This window comes from Antrostomus carolinensis, unplaced genomic scaffold, assembly GCF_000700745.2.
Source record: "Antrostomus carolinensis isolate BGI_N321 unplaced genomic scaffold, ASM70074v2 scaffold4015, whole genome shotgun sequence".
Lineage (NCBI taxonomy): Eukaryota > Metazoa > Chordata > Aves > Caprimulgiformes > Caprimulgidae > Antrostomus > Antrostomus carolinensis.
In genome coordinates, this window is record NW_010318315.1 from 1 (window position 1) to 12406 (window position 12406).

The window sequence follows — 12406 nt, forward strand, 5'->3', positions numbered from 1 at the left end:
CCGGGTCTTGTCCTTCCTGGATATTTCCACAGCATCAATCATTGTTCCCAAGATGCTGATAAACTTCCTGTCAGAGGACAGGAGCATTTCCTACATGGTCTGTGCCGCACAGCTCTACTGTGTGATCTTCTTAGGAGCCACTGAATGCTACATTTTGGCAGCCATGGCCTATGACCGTTACGTGGCCATATGCAACCCCCTGAGATATGCAATCATCATGAACAGCAGAGTTTGTCTTTCTTTGGTCCTGCTGTCATGCTGCAGTGGTAATGTTGTGTCTGTGGTGCAGACAGCTTGGGTGTTCACATTGCCATTTTGTGGGCCCCGAAAGATTAACTACTTCTTCTGTGATATTCCACCCCTCATCATGCTCTCCTGCACTGACACATCTTTGTATGAAAAGCAGATCATTATGGCCACGGTGCTAGTCATCTTTACACCATTTTGCCTCATCCTGGTATCCTATGCCTGCATCATCTCCAGCATCCTGAAGATATCTTCTTCAGAGGGCAGACACAAGATCTTCTCCACCTGTTCCTCACACCTTACTGTTGTAACACTGTATTATGCAAGTGGGACCTTGATTTACTTACGGCCAAAATCCAGTAATTCACAAGACACAAAGAAATTCCTAGCTCTCATATACACAACCATAATTCCTGCATTAAACCCCTTGATTTACAGCCTGAGAAATAAAGATGTGAAAGGAGTACTAATCAAAATTATATATAAGCTAAGGAAGATATAAGTTTATTCTACTTGAAAGGAATCTTTCTTTTACTCTATATATTTATGTTTTTTTTTCCTTTATGCTTGACTTTTTTTTAAAACAGCCTGTTAACTTGGAATACTTGGAAAATATATGTATCTCAAACTCTACTTAGTGATTTTGTGTTTCTCCTGTCCAGTATAAGTGCATATGAACCTTACTACTTCAGTATTTATGATATACCACCTTGCATCATCTGGTGGAAAATGAGGTTTCAATCTCTGTTTCCAAAAAAAAAAAAAAAAAAAAGTTAGTATTTCATACAGTACAGTCACTGTAGCAGAGACTGCAATGTCTCTTGGACAGGTATTTTGTCACCTGGGCCATAGTGTCATTTGTGTTTTGCATTGACCTGTTAGTAGTTCTTTATGCCATTAATAAAATTTTTTTGGAGAAGTTCCTGAGAGCCTCGTACAGTCACAGATAACAGGACCTTGGAGTAATTTATCTTCTGTCATTTGGAAGTGGGGAAGAAATCTGCTCTAGCTTTGCCTGAGACAGTAAGAAACTGAATGCAGTCTCTGACATGACCAGTGAATGCTCTAGGTCCATAAGTGCCTGTATGAAGGCGTGACATCAGCCTGTATGTGCCATTTCACCTGGTAGTGCAAAGAACCTGGGCCAGATTTCCCAAGGTTCTTCTGTCTCATGTTTTGGTACAGCACATGGGTATCTTCATTCTCTTTCAGCAGGCTCCAGAGACCAAGACTCATCACATAGTCTTCCAAGAGAGAGTGGGAACAAAATATATTATTTGGTGAATTTGCTTAAATAGAAAAATGGTCATACTGAGTAAGAGAAAAACCTCTCATGGGAGTCGTCTCCACTGAGTTTTGCCTGTTGTCCTTTAGGGACAAAAACTAGAGACAAGCATGAGTGCAGTTTTATGAGCTGCCTTCTTTTGCAGTTCAGATAGTATAACCACCATCTTATATTGATGGACTCTGTCACTCACCTCCAGTGCCAACCTTCTGCCAGGATGTCCTGGGAACCAAGAAGCTCCTCAGAACAACAAGATCTCCAACAGCTTCTGAGTGTGTGCTGTGGTGAGTTGACCATGGCTGGATGCCAGATGCCCACCAAAGCCACTCTAGCACTCCCCCTCCTCAAATGCACAGGGGAGAAAAAAAATAACAAAAGCCTTGTAGGGCAGAGATAAGGACAGAGGGAGATCAGGCACCAATTACTGTCATGAACAAAACAGACTCATCTTGGGGAAAATAAATTAATTTAATTTATTACCAATCAGATCAGAGGATAATGAGAAATAAAGTAAAATCTTAAAATAGCTCCCCCCACCCCTCCCTTCTTCCCAGGCTTAACTTTCCTCCCAATTTCCACCTCCTCCCTGCCAATGGTACAGGGGGATGGGGAATGGGGGTTTCTGTCAGTTCATCACATGTTGGCAGCCCCCTGGCTGGACCTTCATCTACCTCCTCATTTGTCTGACACTCAAATTCTAGAGCCCCATACCTGTTGTGTAAGGGCAGCTGGAAAGATGAGGGAATACCAGAGGGGATTTGCCTGCCACCCTAAAAAGGGACCTGTTTCCGTTCCCCTCTGTCTCTTAGGTCCTTGGTGGCAAGGGGGTAAGAGATCCTCTGTTTCTTGTGGAGTCTCCATTTGCTGCATTTGCCTCAGGGATGGCAGAGTGTGGCTCCACCAATCTATCTCCCTCTCACACTCCTTAATACTCCTTAATCATTCCACTTCTTTCAGCAGGCTGAGCAGATTATTCACCTGGTCACACCACACACAGGTGTTTGCTCTGCTGTTCTCAGGTACTGGTGATAGGCTCAGGCACAGCATGCAGTGTCTATCTAATATATACCTTTAAGCAAAGAAATTAGGAGGATTCAACTGTGCAAACATAGATGTGTCAGTTTCATTTCAGAAGCACCAAGGTATCTAAGACATCCGCACATCATTGGCAGATCTGATACAAAGTCTACTAGAGACTCACTTCTACTGCAGAGCCTGTTGAAGATTAGGAAAGATAATCTGTAGTGCCTAAAAGTACATGTTAAGTCATGCTAAAAAAACACCTAGCTCATACTGACATTTCAGACACTGTTGAGTGCTCTGTCTGTCCTCAAGCTGTCAATCTGTTTGAAGGACTCTTACAGGTTTTCTGCCACATCAGCCAGGGCCAATTGGATTACTTTGATATTCCAAGGGTACCTCAAATAAATTAAAGCACTAGGCAAGTGAATCCTTTCCTAAATGTTTGAATCCAATGCTTAAAACCTACACATAAAGTTAAGTGGTCTCTCCTGCTATTCTCTACCTTGCACTGGGGTGGTTGGGATGGAGTTAATTTTTTTCACGGCAGCTTTTATAGTGCTGTGTTTTTGGAGGTCAAAAAGGAGGAAAAACTCTTGGGTTGAGACAGATACAGTTTAATAAGTGAAATAAAAAAAGAAAAAAAAAACACAAACAAAAACAAGCGATACAAAAGCAGTCTTTCGCCACCAGCAGACCAATGACCAGCCACTCTCACAGCAATGGCCACTTTTGAAAAACTCCCTCCAGTTTTACTCCTGAGCATGATGTCACACAGTATGGCATATCCCTTTGGAGAATTTGGGTCAGCTGTCCTGGCTGTGTCTCTTCCCAGCCTCTTGCCCAACCCAAGCCTACTTGTTGGGGGATGGGGCAGCATGAGAAACAGAAAAGGCATTGACATTGTGTAAGAACTGTTCAGCAATAACTATAACACAGATGTGTTATCAATGATGTTTTGGTCCTCAGTCTAAAACACAGCAGCATAGGGGCTGCTATGAAGAAAGTTAATTCCATCACAATCACACCCAATACATACCTGCAGTCTTAACTATTGAGAAGAATTTTGTGTTTTGAAGCAATAATTATATTTTTATATTTTATTAATAAACTAAAGTTCAGTAGAAATATTAGAAGAAAACTAAAGGAAGAAAGGAAGAGAGAAAGAGAGAAAGAGAGAAAGAGAGGAAGAGAGGAAGAGAGGAAGGAAGGAAGGAAGGAAGGAAGGAAGGAAGGAAGGAAGGAAGGAAGGAAGGAAGGAAGGAAGGAAGGAAGGAAGGAAGGAAGGAAGGAAGGAAGGAAGGAAGGAAGGAAGGAAGGAAGGAAGGAAGGAAGGAAGGAAGGAAGGAAGGAAGGAAGGAAGGAAGGAAGGAAGGAAGGAAGGAAGGAGGAGTGAGGGAGGGAGTGGAAGAAAGGAAGGAAGGAAGGAAGGAAGGAAGGAAGGAAGGAAGGAGGGAAGGAATGCCTTACGGAGAATTTCTCTCAGTAAAAATAAAGTGAAAATGTGTTTTCTGGTTGACTTCCCACCCCATATCTATCCCATTTATGTTACAAATATGAATGATGTGATGAAATTGCAAGAACAGGCTATCCACATCACAACATACTCAATGAGGAATGTTAAATTCTGCATAAATCAGGGATGAACCTTCGTCTCTCCTTATTTGGGTTATGTCTGCATCAATTAAGAAACTTAATAACTGGAAATTAACTGAATAGGACTTCTATTCTTGTGCAATGGACTTGTCCTGTATTCATTGCTGCTTGATTTCCTGGAATACTTTTTTTATTGTGATAATGAAAAATTATCAGTATTTCATTGCAATGCATTTACCTGAACAAAGAATGTTTCTTCTGAGAAAGTGAGGAAAATTTGAAATAGAATATGTATTTACATTATTCAAGAAATAATAAAAAATATTTTCATATATATTGTTGTATGTTCTGTATTTTTTCCACCCAATCATGGATATTCCATATGAAGACATGAAAACCCAAAGCATCCATACATAAATTCCCTAGAATATATGAGAAATCAGAAACTTAGAAACTTACTCAACCCTTAGTAGTGTGACCTACTATAATAGATAAAGCAACCTTTTAATTGTTTCTGTTGCAGGTTGATTTTATTTATAATGTATGATGTTCACTGTTTTATTAGTCAGCAACCACTTTGGTTCCCAAGCAGTTATTGCCTTGAGAGACAGCATTCTCATTTTATTTACATGCTCATTATTGCTATTTAAATTTCCTTCTTTGTTGAAAGCAAAAGTCAGTTCTTGACAGTATCTGCTTTGTTTTTACATTTCTCTGTTAAAGAAAGCAACTATGTAAGTAAAGAAGGGCAGTTGGGAATTTCTCATTCTGAAAAAAGATGTTGTGGAGTAGTTGATAGTGGCTCCACCAATCTACCTCCCTGACACATTCCCTGATACTCCTTAACATTTCCACTTCCTCTTTCAGCTCTGCCACTAGGCTGAGCAGATCATTCACCTGGTCACAATGCACGGAGATGTTGTCCCTACTGTCGTCCGGTACCAGTGACAGGCTCATGCACTCTGTGCAGCTGGAGACCTGGACAGCTGCTTGTTTGCTTGGGAGCTCTGACTGGGTGGCCACATTCTGTTTGGCAATGGCTTTCAGTGGAAGCCATAGCTGGGTCCCCTTCTGGGAGGGTAATGACCACTAGTTGAGTTAGCCTTCTTGAGCCAGGAGGGAAACTGCGCTCCAGCCGCACACCTTGCCTGCATGAACTGCCATGCAAACTGACATGCCACGCTCCTATGATTCCATGATTCTTCAAGGTACATTTTAGGGAAAGTAAGAAAGAAAGAGAGAAAAAAAATGGGGAGAGAGGGGTGCAGGGACAGGAGGGAGTGGTTGAGTTTGTTTTACAGTGCCTGAAAGTATATATCTTTGTCAGTGGACTATGGAGAACTCATCCTGAACACTCATAAAATACAGAAAATTAAGTGATCTGGAGAATTCTAGATGATGGCTTTCCATCCTGTGCATTTCCAGATCAGAACGTCTACAGAATATGGAAAACCAGAGGTTTTGGGTTAATTTGTATCCTAGAAGCAAAGATTACAAATCATTTAAATGGAGAATTGTCCTGGTTTTCAGCTGGGACAGAGCTAGGTTTCTTTTTAGTAGCTAGAACAGTACTGTGTTTTGGTTTCAGCATGGAATTTGTTAGGAGAGAAATGCTGATAACATACCAATGTTTTCATTTTGGTTACTGGAAGAGAAGGACTTCATGATTTGTTAGTCTACAAGTGCAAGATCTAATTGGGTGAGGAATATTTAAATTATTAAGCTAAATTAGCATTTTGATATGTAAACAGGATATTCTGTATCATATAACAACATGTTCAGTATATTAATAAGGGTCTCTTTCTCTTTTGGACCTCTCTGCCTTTCGCTCGGGCTCTTGCTCCTCCAGGATTGCGGTTTCAGTTCAGGATTGTCACTCCTCTGGGATCGTTATCTGGTATGATAACCCAGAACGGGTTATCACCCATTCACTCTGAACGGGCTGAGCTTGGTCGGTGGGTGTCAGCAATTGCACTGTGTATAACTCATTTGCATTTTTAATTACTATTATTATCATTATTATTTTAATATCAGTATTATTTTAAATTTTATTTTATTTCAATTATTAAATTGTTCTTATCAAAACCTACAAGTCTCCTTATCCTTGCCCCCCGTTCTCTTCCCTAGCCCCTGGGGTGGAGGAGAGTGAGTGAAGGGCTGTGTTTGGCTGCTAGTCAAGAGCTAGTCAAGTGCTAGCCATGTGAAACCACCACAAGAATTAATAATGAGATCATTAAAAAGTAGGTTGTAAGGTACCTCTAGAGGTCTCCTGGTCCAGGAAAAATATATTTTAAAATAATTAATAAATAAATACTTATAAATCAAGTCATACACTGCAGAGCTTTTATTATGATCCCAGGGCATCTGAATTAGCGCTCCAGAACCACAGCTGCTGCACAATAATGTAACCCTCATTCTTGGAACCAGAAACAACCTACATACTCTGAAGAGACAGAGAAGGCATTATCTAGAGGATGCAAAGAAACAAAATCTTCTCCATTCTCTGGCACACAAAGTTCGCCTTCTGTCATCAGGTGGTGAGTGGAGCAGCTAAGGTCACAAGCAGTCTGGTTGCAGTCTCTGGTGCTAGTGCTGATAATTGGGCAGGGATACAAATTGCTATGAATGGGTCTGGCATTCAAAAGAGTTGAACCTCTGGTACATGCACAGCTGTACTAAATACATAGGTGTGTGGGAGAGGATTCACGGCCAGAAGAGCAAGACTTCAGGTCAGAATGATGGACTACCAACAGAGCTCCTGAAAGGAAGATGCATATTAAAGCTGTTACCTGCTGTTTATAGGATTTTAAAACTGGGATTGTGATAAGCTTCAGAAATAGAGAGTCCTGGTGTGGAGTGAAGCTAGGACTTGGGTAGCTGAAGAGCTGTTGGGACCTGGGAAGGACCTGAGAGGACAAAGGATAGGAGATGTAGGCATTAGGGGAGTTTAGGTCTCAGCTGTCTTGCATTCTCATATAATTCAGGGAGGGCTGATAAAACCAGTGTCAGTAAGAATAACCTTGAGAGAACTCAGAATCAAAGAGGAAGATAAGTTCTACAGGCAATACTGTGCTTACTACAAGGACTTGAGATGTTGACTGCTCACCTTGCTTGAGGCTGAAGGACACTTAACCTCAAACTATGGACAAGAAGAAGGGTGAGAACTTAACTTCAGGGAAAAGGGACAGACATTTGTTTCTACTGAGTTTATCAATAAAGATCTTAAAGAGAAATCGAGTGAGTGTTAGTATTACTGTGATTGGACTAGTAATGAGTGATTGTTATATTTTGCTTAGACTGACAAAACATTAATGAGACTAACAATGAATTTCTTGTATTAGTACATATTCTTTGATGCCCTTGCTGGATTTGCTAATATTTTCATCAGAGGGTGGCATACCATTCTTTAGGACACTACTGATGTTCAGTGTAGCCAGTCTTTTTGACTGTGGGAGACTGAGCAAAACACAATCCACAGCTGAAGAGTGGAGAGGATCTGGACATAGGCAGACTGATAAAATCAGTGAAGTAAGTAGAAAAACTGGGAAATATTTACCTCCTATCTGAAGTGGTATGGCAGAAAACAGCAAAAAGGGAGTAACTTTGATCAGTTCTTTGCTGGTTAGGGCTGAACTATTACCAGAGAGTAGTAGATACTCAGCTGTGTGGGAGAGTCATAGATGCAAAGCCATGGCAGTCAAGTACATCCACAGAAGTCTATAACCAAGTAGAGGTAAAGAGAGAGTGTTGTTTCTGCATTATCTGGGTGTGTAGGATACAATACAAAACAGGAGAGCAGAGTGGAGTGGTAGGTTCCTTCAGGAATATTTCTGTCATATGATGAGATGGGAAGAGACTGGAGCTGATCAAAACACTTAGAGGGAATTTAAAGTGAAGCAAAAAGAAACTCACAACCAGATGGCTAAGGATTCACAGACAGTTGAGATATTGGGCAATTTATACACACATCCAGCACAATGAGCCCTTCAGCTCTCCACGAAAGAAAGGACGAGATGGAGAAAACAAGGAATGTAAAGACATCTTTTAATTTCAAGACATGACATGAAATTTTGACTTTTGACAAAAAAAAAATTAAAAGTTACATAAGGAGTTTTTTTTTTCTCTTACATGTTTTTATTCCTTTCTTACTTTACTTTCTCTCTCCCCCCCCCGCCCCACCTTTATTCTGAATTTTACTACTTTTTGCCACTTCCTGCTATCAGTTGTTTTCATTTTTGTAGTTTCCACTGTCAAGACTGATTTCATTTCCCACTGGTCTCAAGGGAACTAAACTAAAACTGCTCTAAAACTAAAAAAATGCTGACTGTATTTTCTGAGTATTTTCTTCCATTAAAGCATTTTCATATTCTCTACCTCACCATTGGTGGTGAAGTTACTAAGGTAGTAAGTAATGTGCCGACTACATCATGCAGACAAATATACCATGTTTGTAGCAAAATGGGAGAAAAATATTTTAAAAAGCTGGAGGCAAAAAAAACTCATATAACTTTCTCCTGACCCAAAAGAAGAAAAAGAAGTGGGAGAACTGAAAGAACTTAGACAAATGGAAAGGAAATATTTAAAGGAAATATGACCAGTTTTAATGTTTTTCTTCATGGGGCAGGTGTCAAAATCTACAGTTCAAAATGTATGTAAATTAAACTATTCGATACATTCTATGAAAAAATGTCAGCTTGTTTTCCAGACTGCCATCATGCTGATTCATGGTGGATTAATTTCATAGGGATATTTAGATAATTGAGTTTTCTTTATGTTTCCGATGTTCGGTCGACTTCATTGGAAAATTAGACAACACTGTGGGATTTGTCTGGAGAAAGGGGGAAATCTGAATGTGCCCTAGACATCTTCAGCTCCCTTGAAAGACAATTGGGGTAAATGAAACATTTTGGAAAATGCTTACAGTTATATATGTTAGAGAAAAATTAGGATGGAATTAGTACTTCCCTGGGCTTGCTAAACTGGAATCATTAATATAAAGGGACTTTAAATTGTTCAATTGCAAACAACTCTACAGCTGTCAGATTAATTCACCTGAGGGATTTATAAACTTTCCTTCAGATATGAGTAATGCGTATTTAGTTTTCTTTTATAATCAGTGGATGTGATTTAGGTTAATCAAGCTTTGTTTAGCTGTCTACCTTAGAATTAAATCTGTTTACCCTGGAAGGACCTGCTTTTGTCAACTGGAGAGGGAGTAGACATGACTAGCTCAGATCTACACCATAAACCACAAAAATAGGCCTACCCATGGAAGAATGGATTAATACTTTATGACCTATATTCCATCCAGGTGCAAGTTCACAGGGCATAGAGAAAACAAATAACATCTGATAAAATGTGGACATTTCCAGTTTACATTTTCAGTAAAATGCTGAAGTTAGTGGGAATCTAAAATACTGGCTTTCAAGTATTTCACCATTAGGAGTTCTCTAAAACTAGGAAATAAGAAAAGGGCATGCATTTTGGGCAATCTAGATATGCCACTGGTTGTTCAAACATTTCTGTAGATTTCCACTGGTGGTTTTGCGGTTTTTTTTCCCCATGATTACTCTCTGTTTTTCAGGGCTCTACAGGATGGAAATGGAGCATAAGAACCACACAGTAGTTAGAGAGTTTGTTCTGTTGGGATTGTCCGAAAACTATAAAGTCCAGATAATTCTCTTCTTCTTCTTCCTACTCTTCTATATGACCATTCTACCAGGTAACATCCTTATCATTCTTACAATTCAAAGGGATTCCCAACTGGGATCACCCATGTATTTTTTCCTGGCCAATCTGGCATTCTTGGACATCTGCTACTGTTCTGTGACCCCACCCAAAATGTTGGCTGACTTTTTCTCACACCACAAGACCATCTCTTACAGTGCCTGCATGGCCCAGCTTTTCTTCCTCCACTTCCTGGGAGCAGCTGAAACTTTATTGCTCATGGTCATGGCCTATGACCGTTACATAGCCATTTGCAAACCTCTTCACTACACCAGGCTTGTGAACAGGGAGGTATGCTGTGTCCTGGTTGGAGCCACATGGGGTGGGGGCTTCATCCACGGCATCATTCTATTTGCTCTCAGCATCCACCTCCCCCTGTGTGGTCCCAATATCCTGGACAACTTTTTCTGTGATATTCATCAGCTGGTCAAGTTGGGCTGTGCCAACACTTATGTAGTGGAGCTTTTGATGTTCCTCAACAATGGAGTTGTTATAGTTATGTGCTTTACACTTCTCCTAATCTCCTACACTCTCCTGTTGCTGAAGCTCTGGACACAGTCCTCCAAGGCAAAGAACAAAGTAGCCTCCACCTGTGTTTCCCATATCATTGTGGTTTTTGTCATGTTTGGCCCAGCTGTCTATATCTATGGAATACCCTTCCATGTTGTCCCAATGGAAAAAGTTGTTGCTGTTTTCCATACAGTCATTTTCCCCTTGACTAATCCCATGATCTACACCTTGCGTAACAAAAAAATCAAAGGCTCAATGTGGAAGCTGGTCAGCAAATGCATACTTTGGTATAGAAAATAAAAAAATAGTTTGAAGTAAATAAGTGAAAGCTTTTTATTTTTGTTTTGTTTGTTGAAACAATTTTCTTAGGAACAGCTCCATAGTGTATACTACGTAGCAACATAATATATATTAAGTAAGCTTAAAATAATTTCCTCTAATTATCAGAAAGCCTTAGTGTGACACTAAAACATGTACAGAATAATTTAGAGGAGAAATACACTGTGTAAAGGAATTAACACAGGTGTCCTGTGAAGTTTTACTGTTAAAATTCTGTGTCTCCACAGAAAGCATTTATGAAGCAATCATTACTGAACTTCTGGTCCCAATGCAGATAGGTATGATCATGTTAGTTCAAGATTTCAGCTTATACTTGCGTCTCTGACTTTTGACTCTCATACGACTCTGCTCCTGAATGAGTCGATTGCATCTCCACAAAGGGAGAATGTGCAAGTCAGTGGATGATCCAGCTTGTAGTTAAGCTTTGCCTTTTCATACAGCATAAGTAGTCCACTGAAATCTGAAATCGGAAGTCAACTATCAAGTGAAAATCAAACGCAATATGGACATAGGCACATTATGGTAGGCACCAGCAGCAGGATATGTCTATCCAGGTATAAACATCTACAGCATCCGAATTAGTCACCTAAGGATCCCTGCATAATTACTGGATGTTTCTAGTGAGCAATTCAGCAAACTCATTTTTAATGTCTACTTTGTGAAGAAATAAACCATACCTTAGGCATTTTTATCTTGCCCTTAGTACTCACCCTGTAATCTACTTAGTTTGATTCCAAGGTGGAATCATAGAATCGTAAAATATCTCAAGTTGGAAGAGCTCCATAAGGATCATCAAGTCCAACTCCCGGATCCTCACAGGATTACTTGAAACTAGATCATATGAGTGTTGTCCAGATGTTCCTTCAACTCTGACAGGCTTGGTGCTGTGACTACTTCCCTGGGGAGCCTGTTCTAGTGACCGATCACCCTCTCTGTGAAGAACCTTTTCCTAATGTCTACTCTGAACTTTCCTTGACATGGCTTCATTCAATTTCCTTGTGTCTTTTCGCTGGTCACTAGAGAGAGGACATCAGCACCTCCTCCTCCACTGGCCTGCTTGAGGAAGTGTGGACTGTGATGATGTCACCCCTCAGCCTTCTCTTCTCCAAGCTTAACAAATCAAATAAATCTTGGCCTCGAGGCCTTTCACCATCTTGGTTGCCCTCTTCTGGACACACTACAATAGTTTTATGTCCTTCTTATATTGAGGTGCCCAAAATTGCACACAGTACTAGAGGTGGGGCCACAGCAGTGCAGTGTGGAGTGGCACAATGACCTTCCTTGACTGGCTGGCAATGCTGTGCTTGATGCACTCCAGGAGACAGCTGGCCCTTTTAGCAGCCAGGGTGCACTGTTGACTCATATTCAACTTGCCATCAACCCAAATCTCCAGATCTCTTTCTACAGGGCTGCTCTCCAGCTTCTCATTGTGAGGAACTGCACTATGGACTTGTCTCAAAGATTGTTTGCACAAGACCACCAGATATCTTTGAGCCACAGGGTGATAGACTTGTCTCAAAGATTGTTTGCAAGGATGGTCACAAGACCACCGGGTTCTGGGAATCCCGCTGTGTGAAGGCGCCCTGCCCGCAGGGGTGTTCTTCCTGGACATGGGGGGACAAAACCAAATTTTAATTTATTACCAATCAGAGAAGAAGATAATGAGAAATAAAACCAAATCTT

At 40.6% G+C, this 12406-nt stretch overlaps 2 protein-coding genes across 2 annotated transcripts; both read left to right on the top strand.

Annotated features, from left to right (window-relative positions):
- Positions 1-7: 7 nt before the first annotated feature.
- LOC104525630 (olfactory receptor 10A5-like) lies at positions 8-748 on the top strand (the record flags this gene model as incomplete). Its single annotated transcript, XM_010168840.2, has 1 exon — positions 8-748. A coding segment is annotated over one exon (741 nt), but the record flags the coding sequence as incomplete, so codon positions are not given.
- A 9000-nt stretch (positions 749-9748) lies between these two features.
- Positions 9749-10684, top strand: LOC104518332 (olfactory receptor 4N2). The gene has a single exon (XM_010168841.1). The coding sequence runs from the start codon at positions 9749-9751 to the stop codon at positions 10682-10684; it is 936 nt and encodes a 311-aa protein (XP_010167143.1).
- Positions 10685-12406: the final 1722 nt, after the last annotated feature.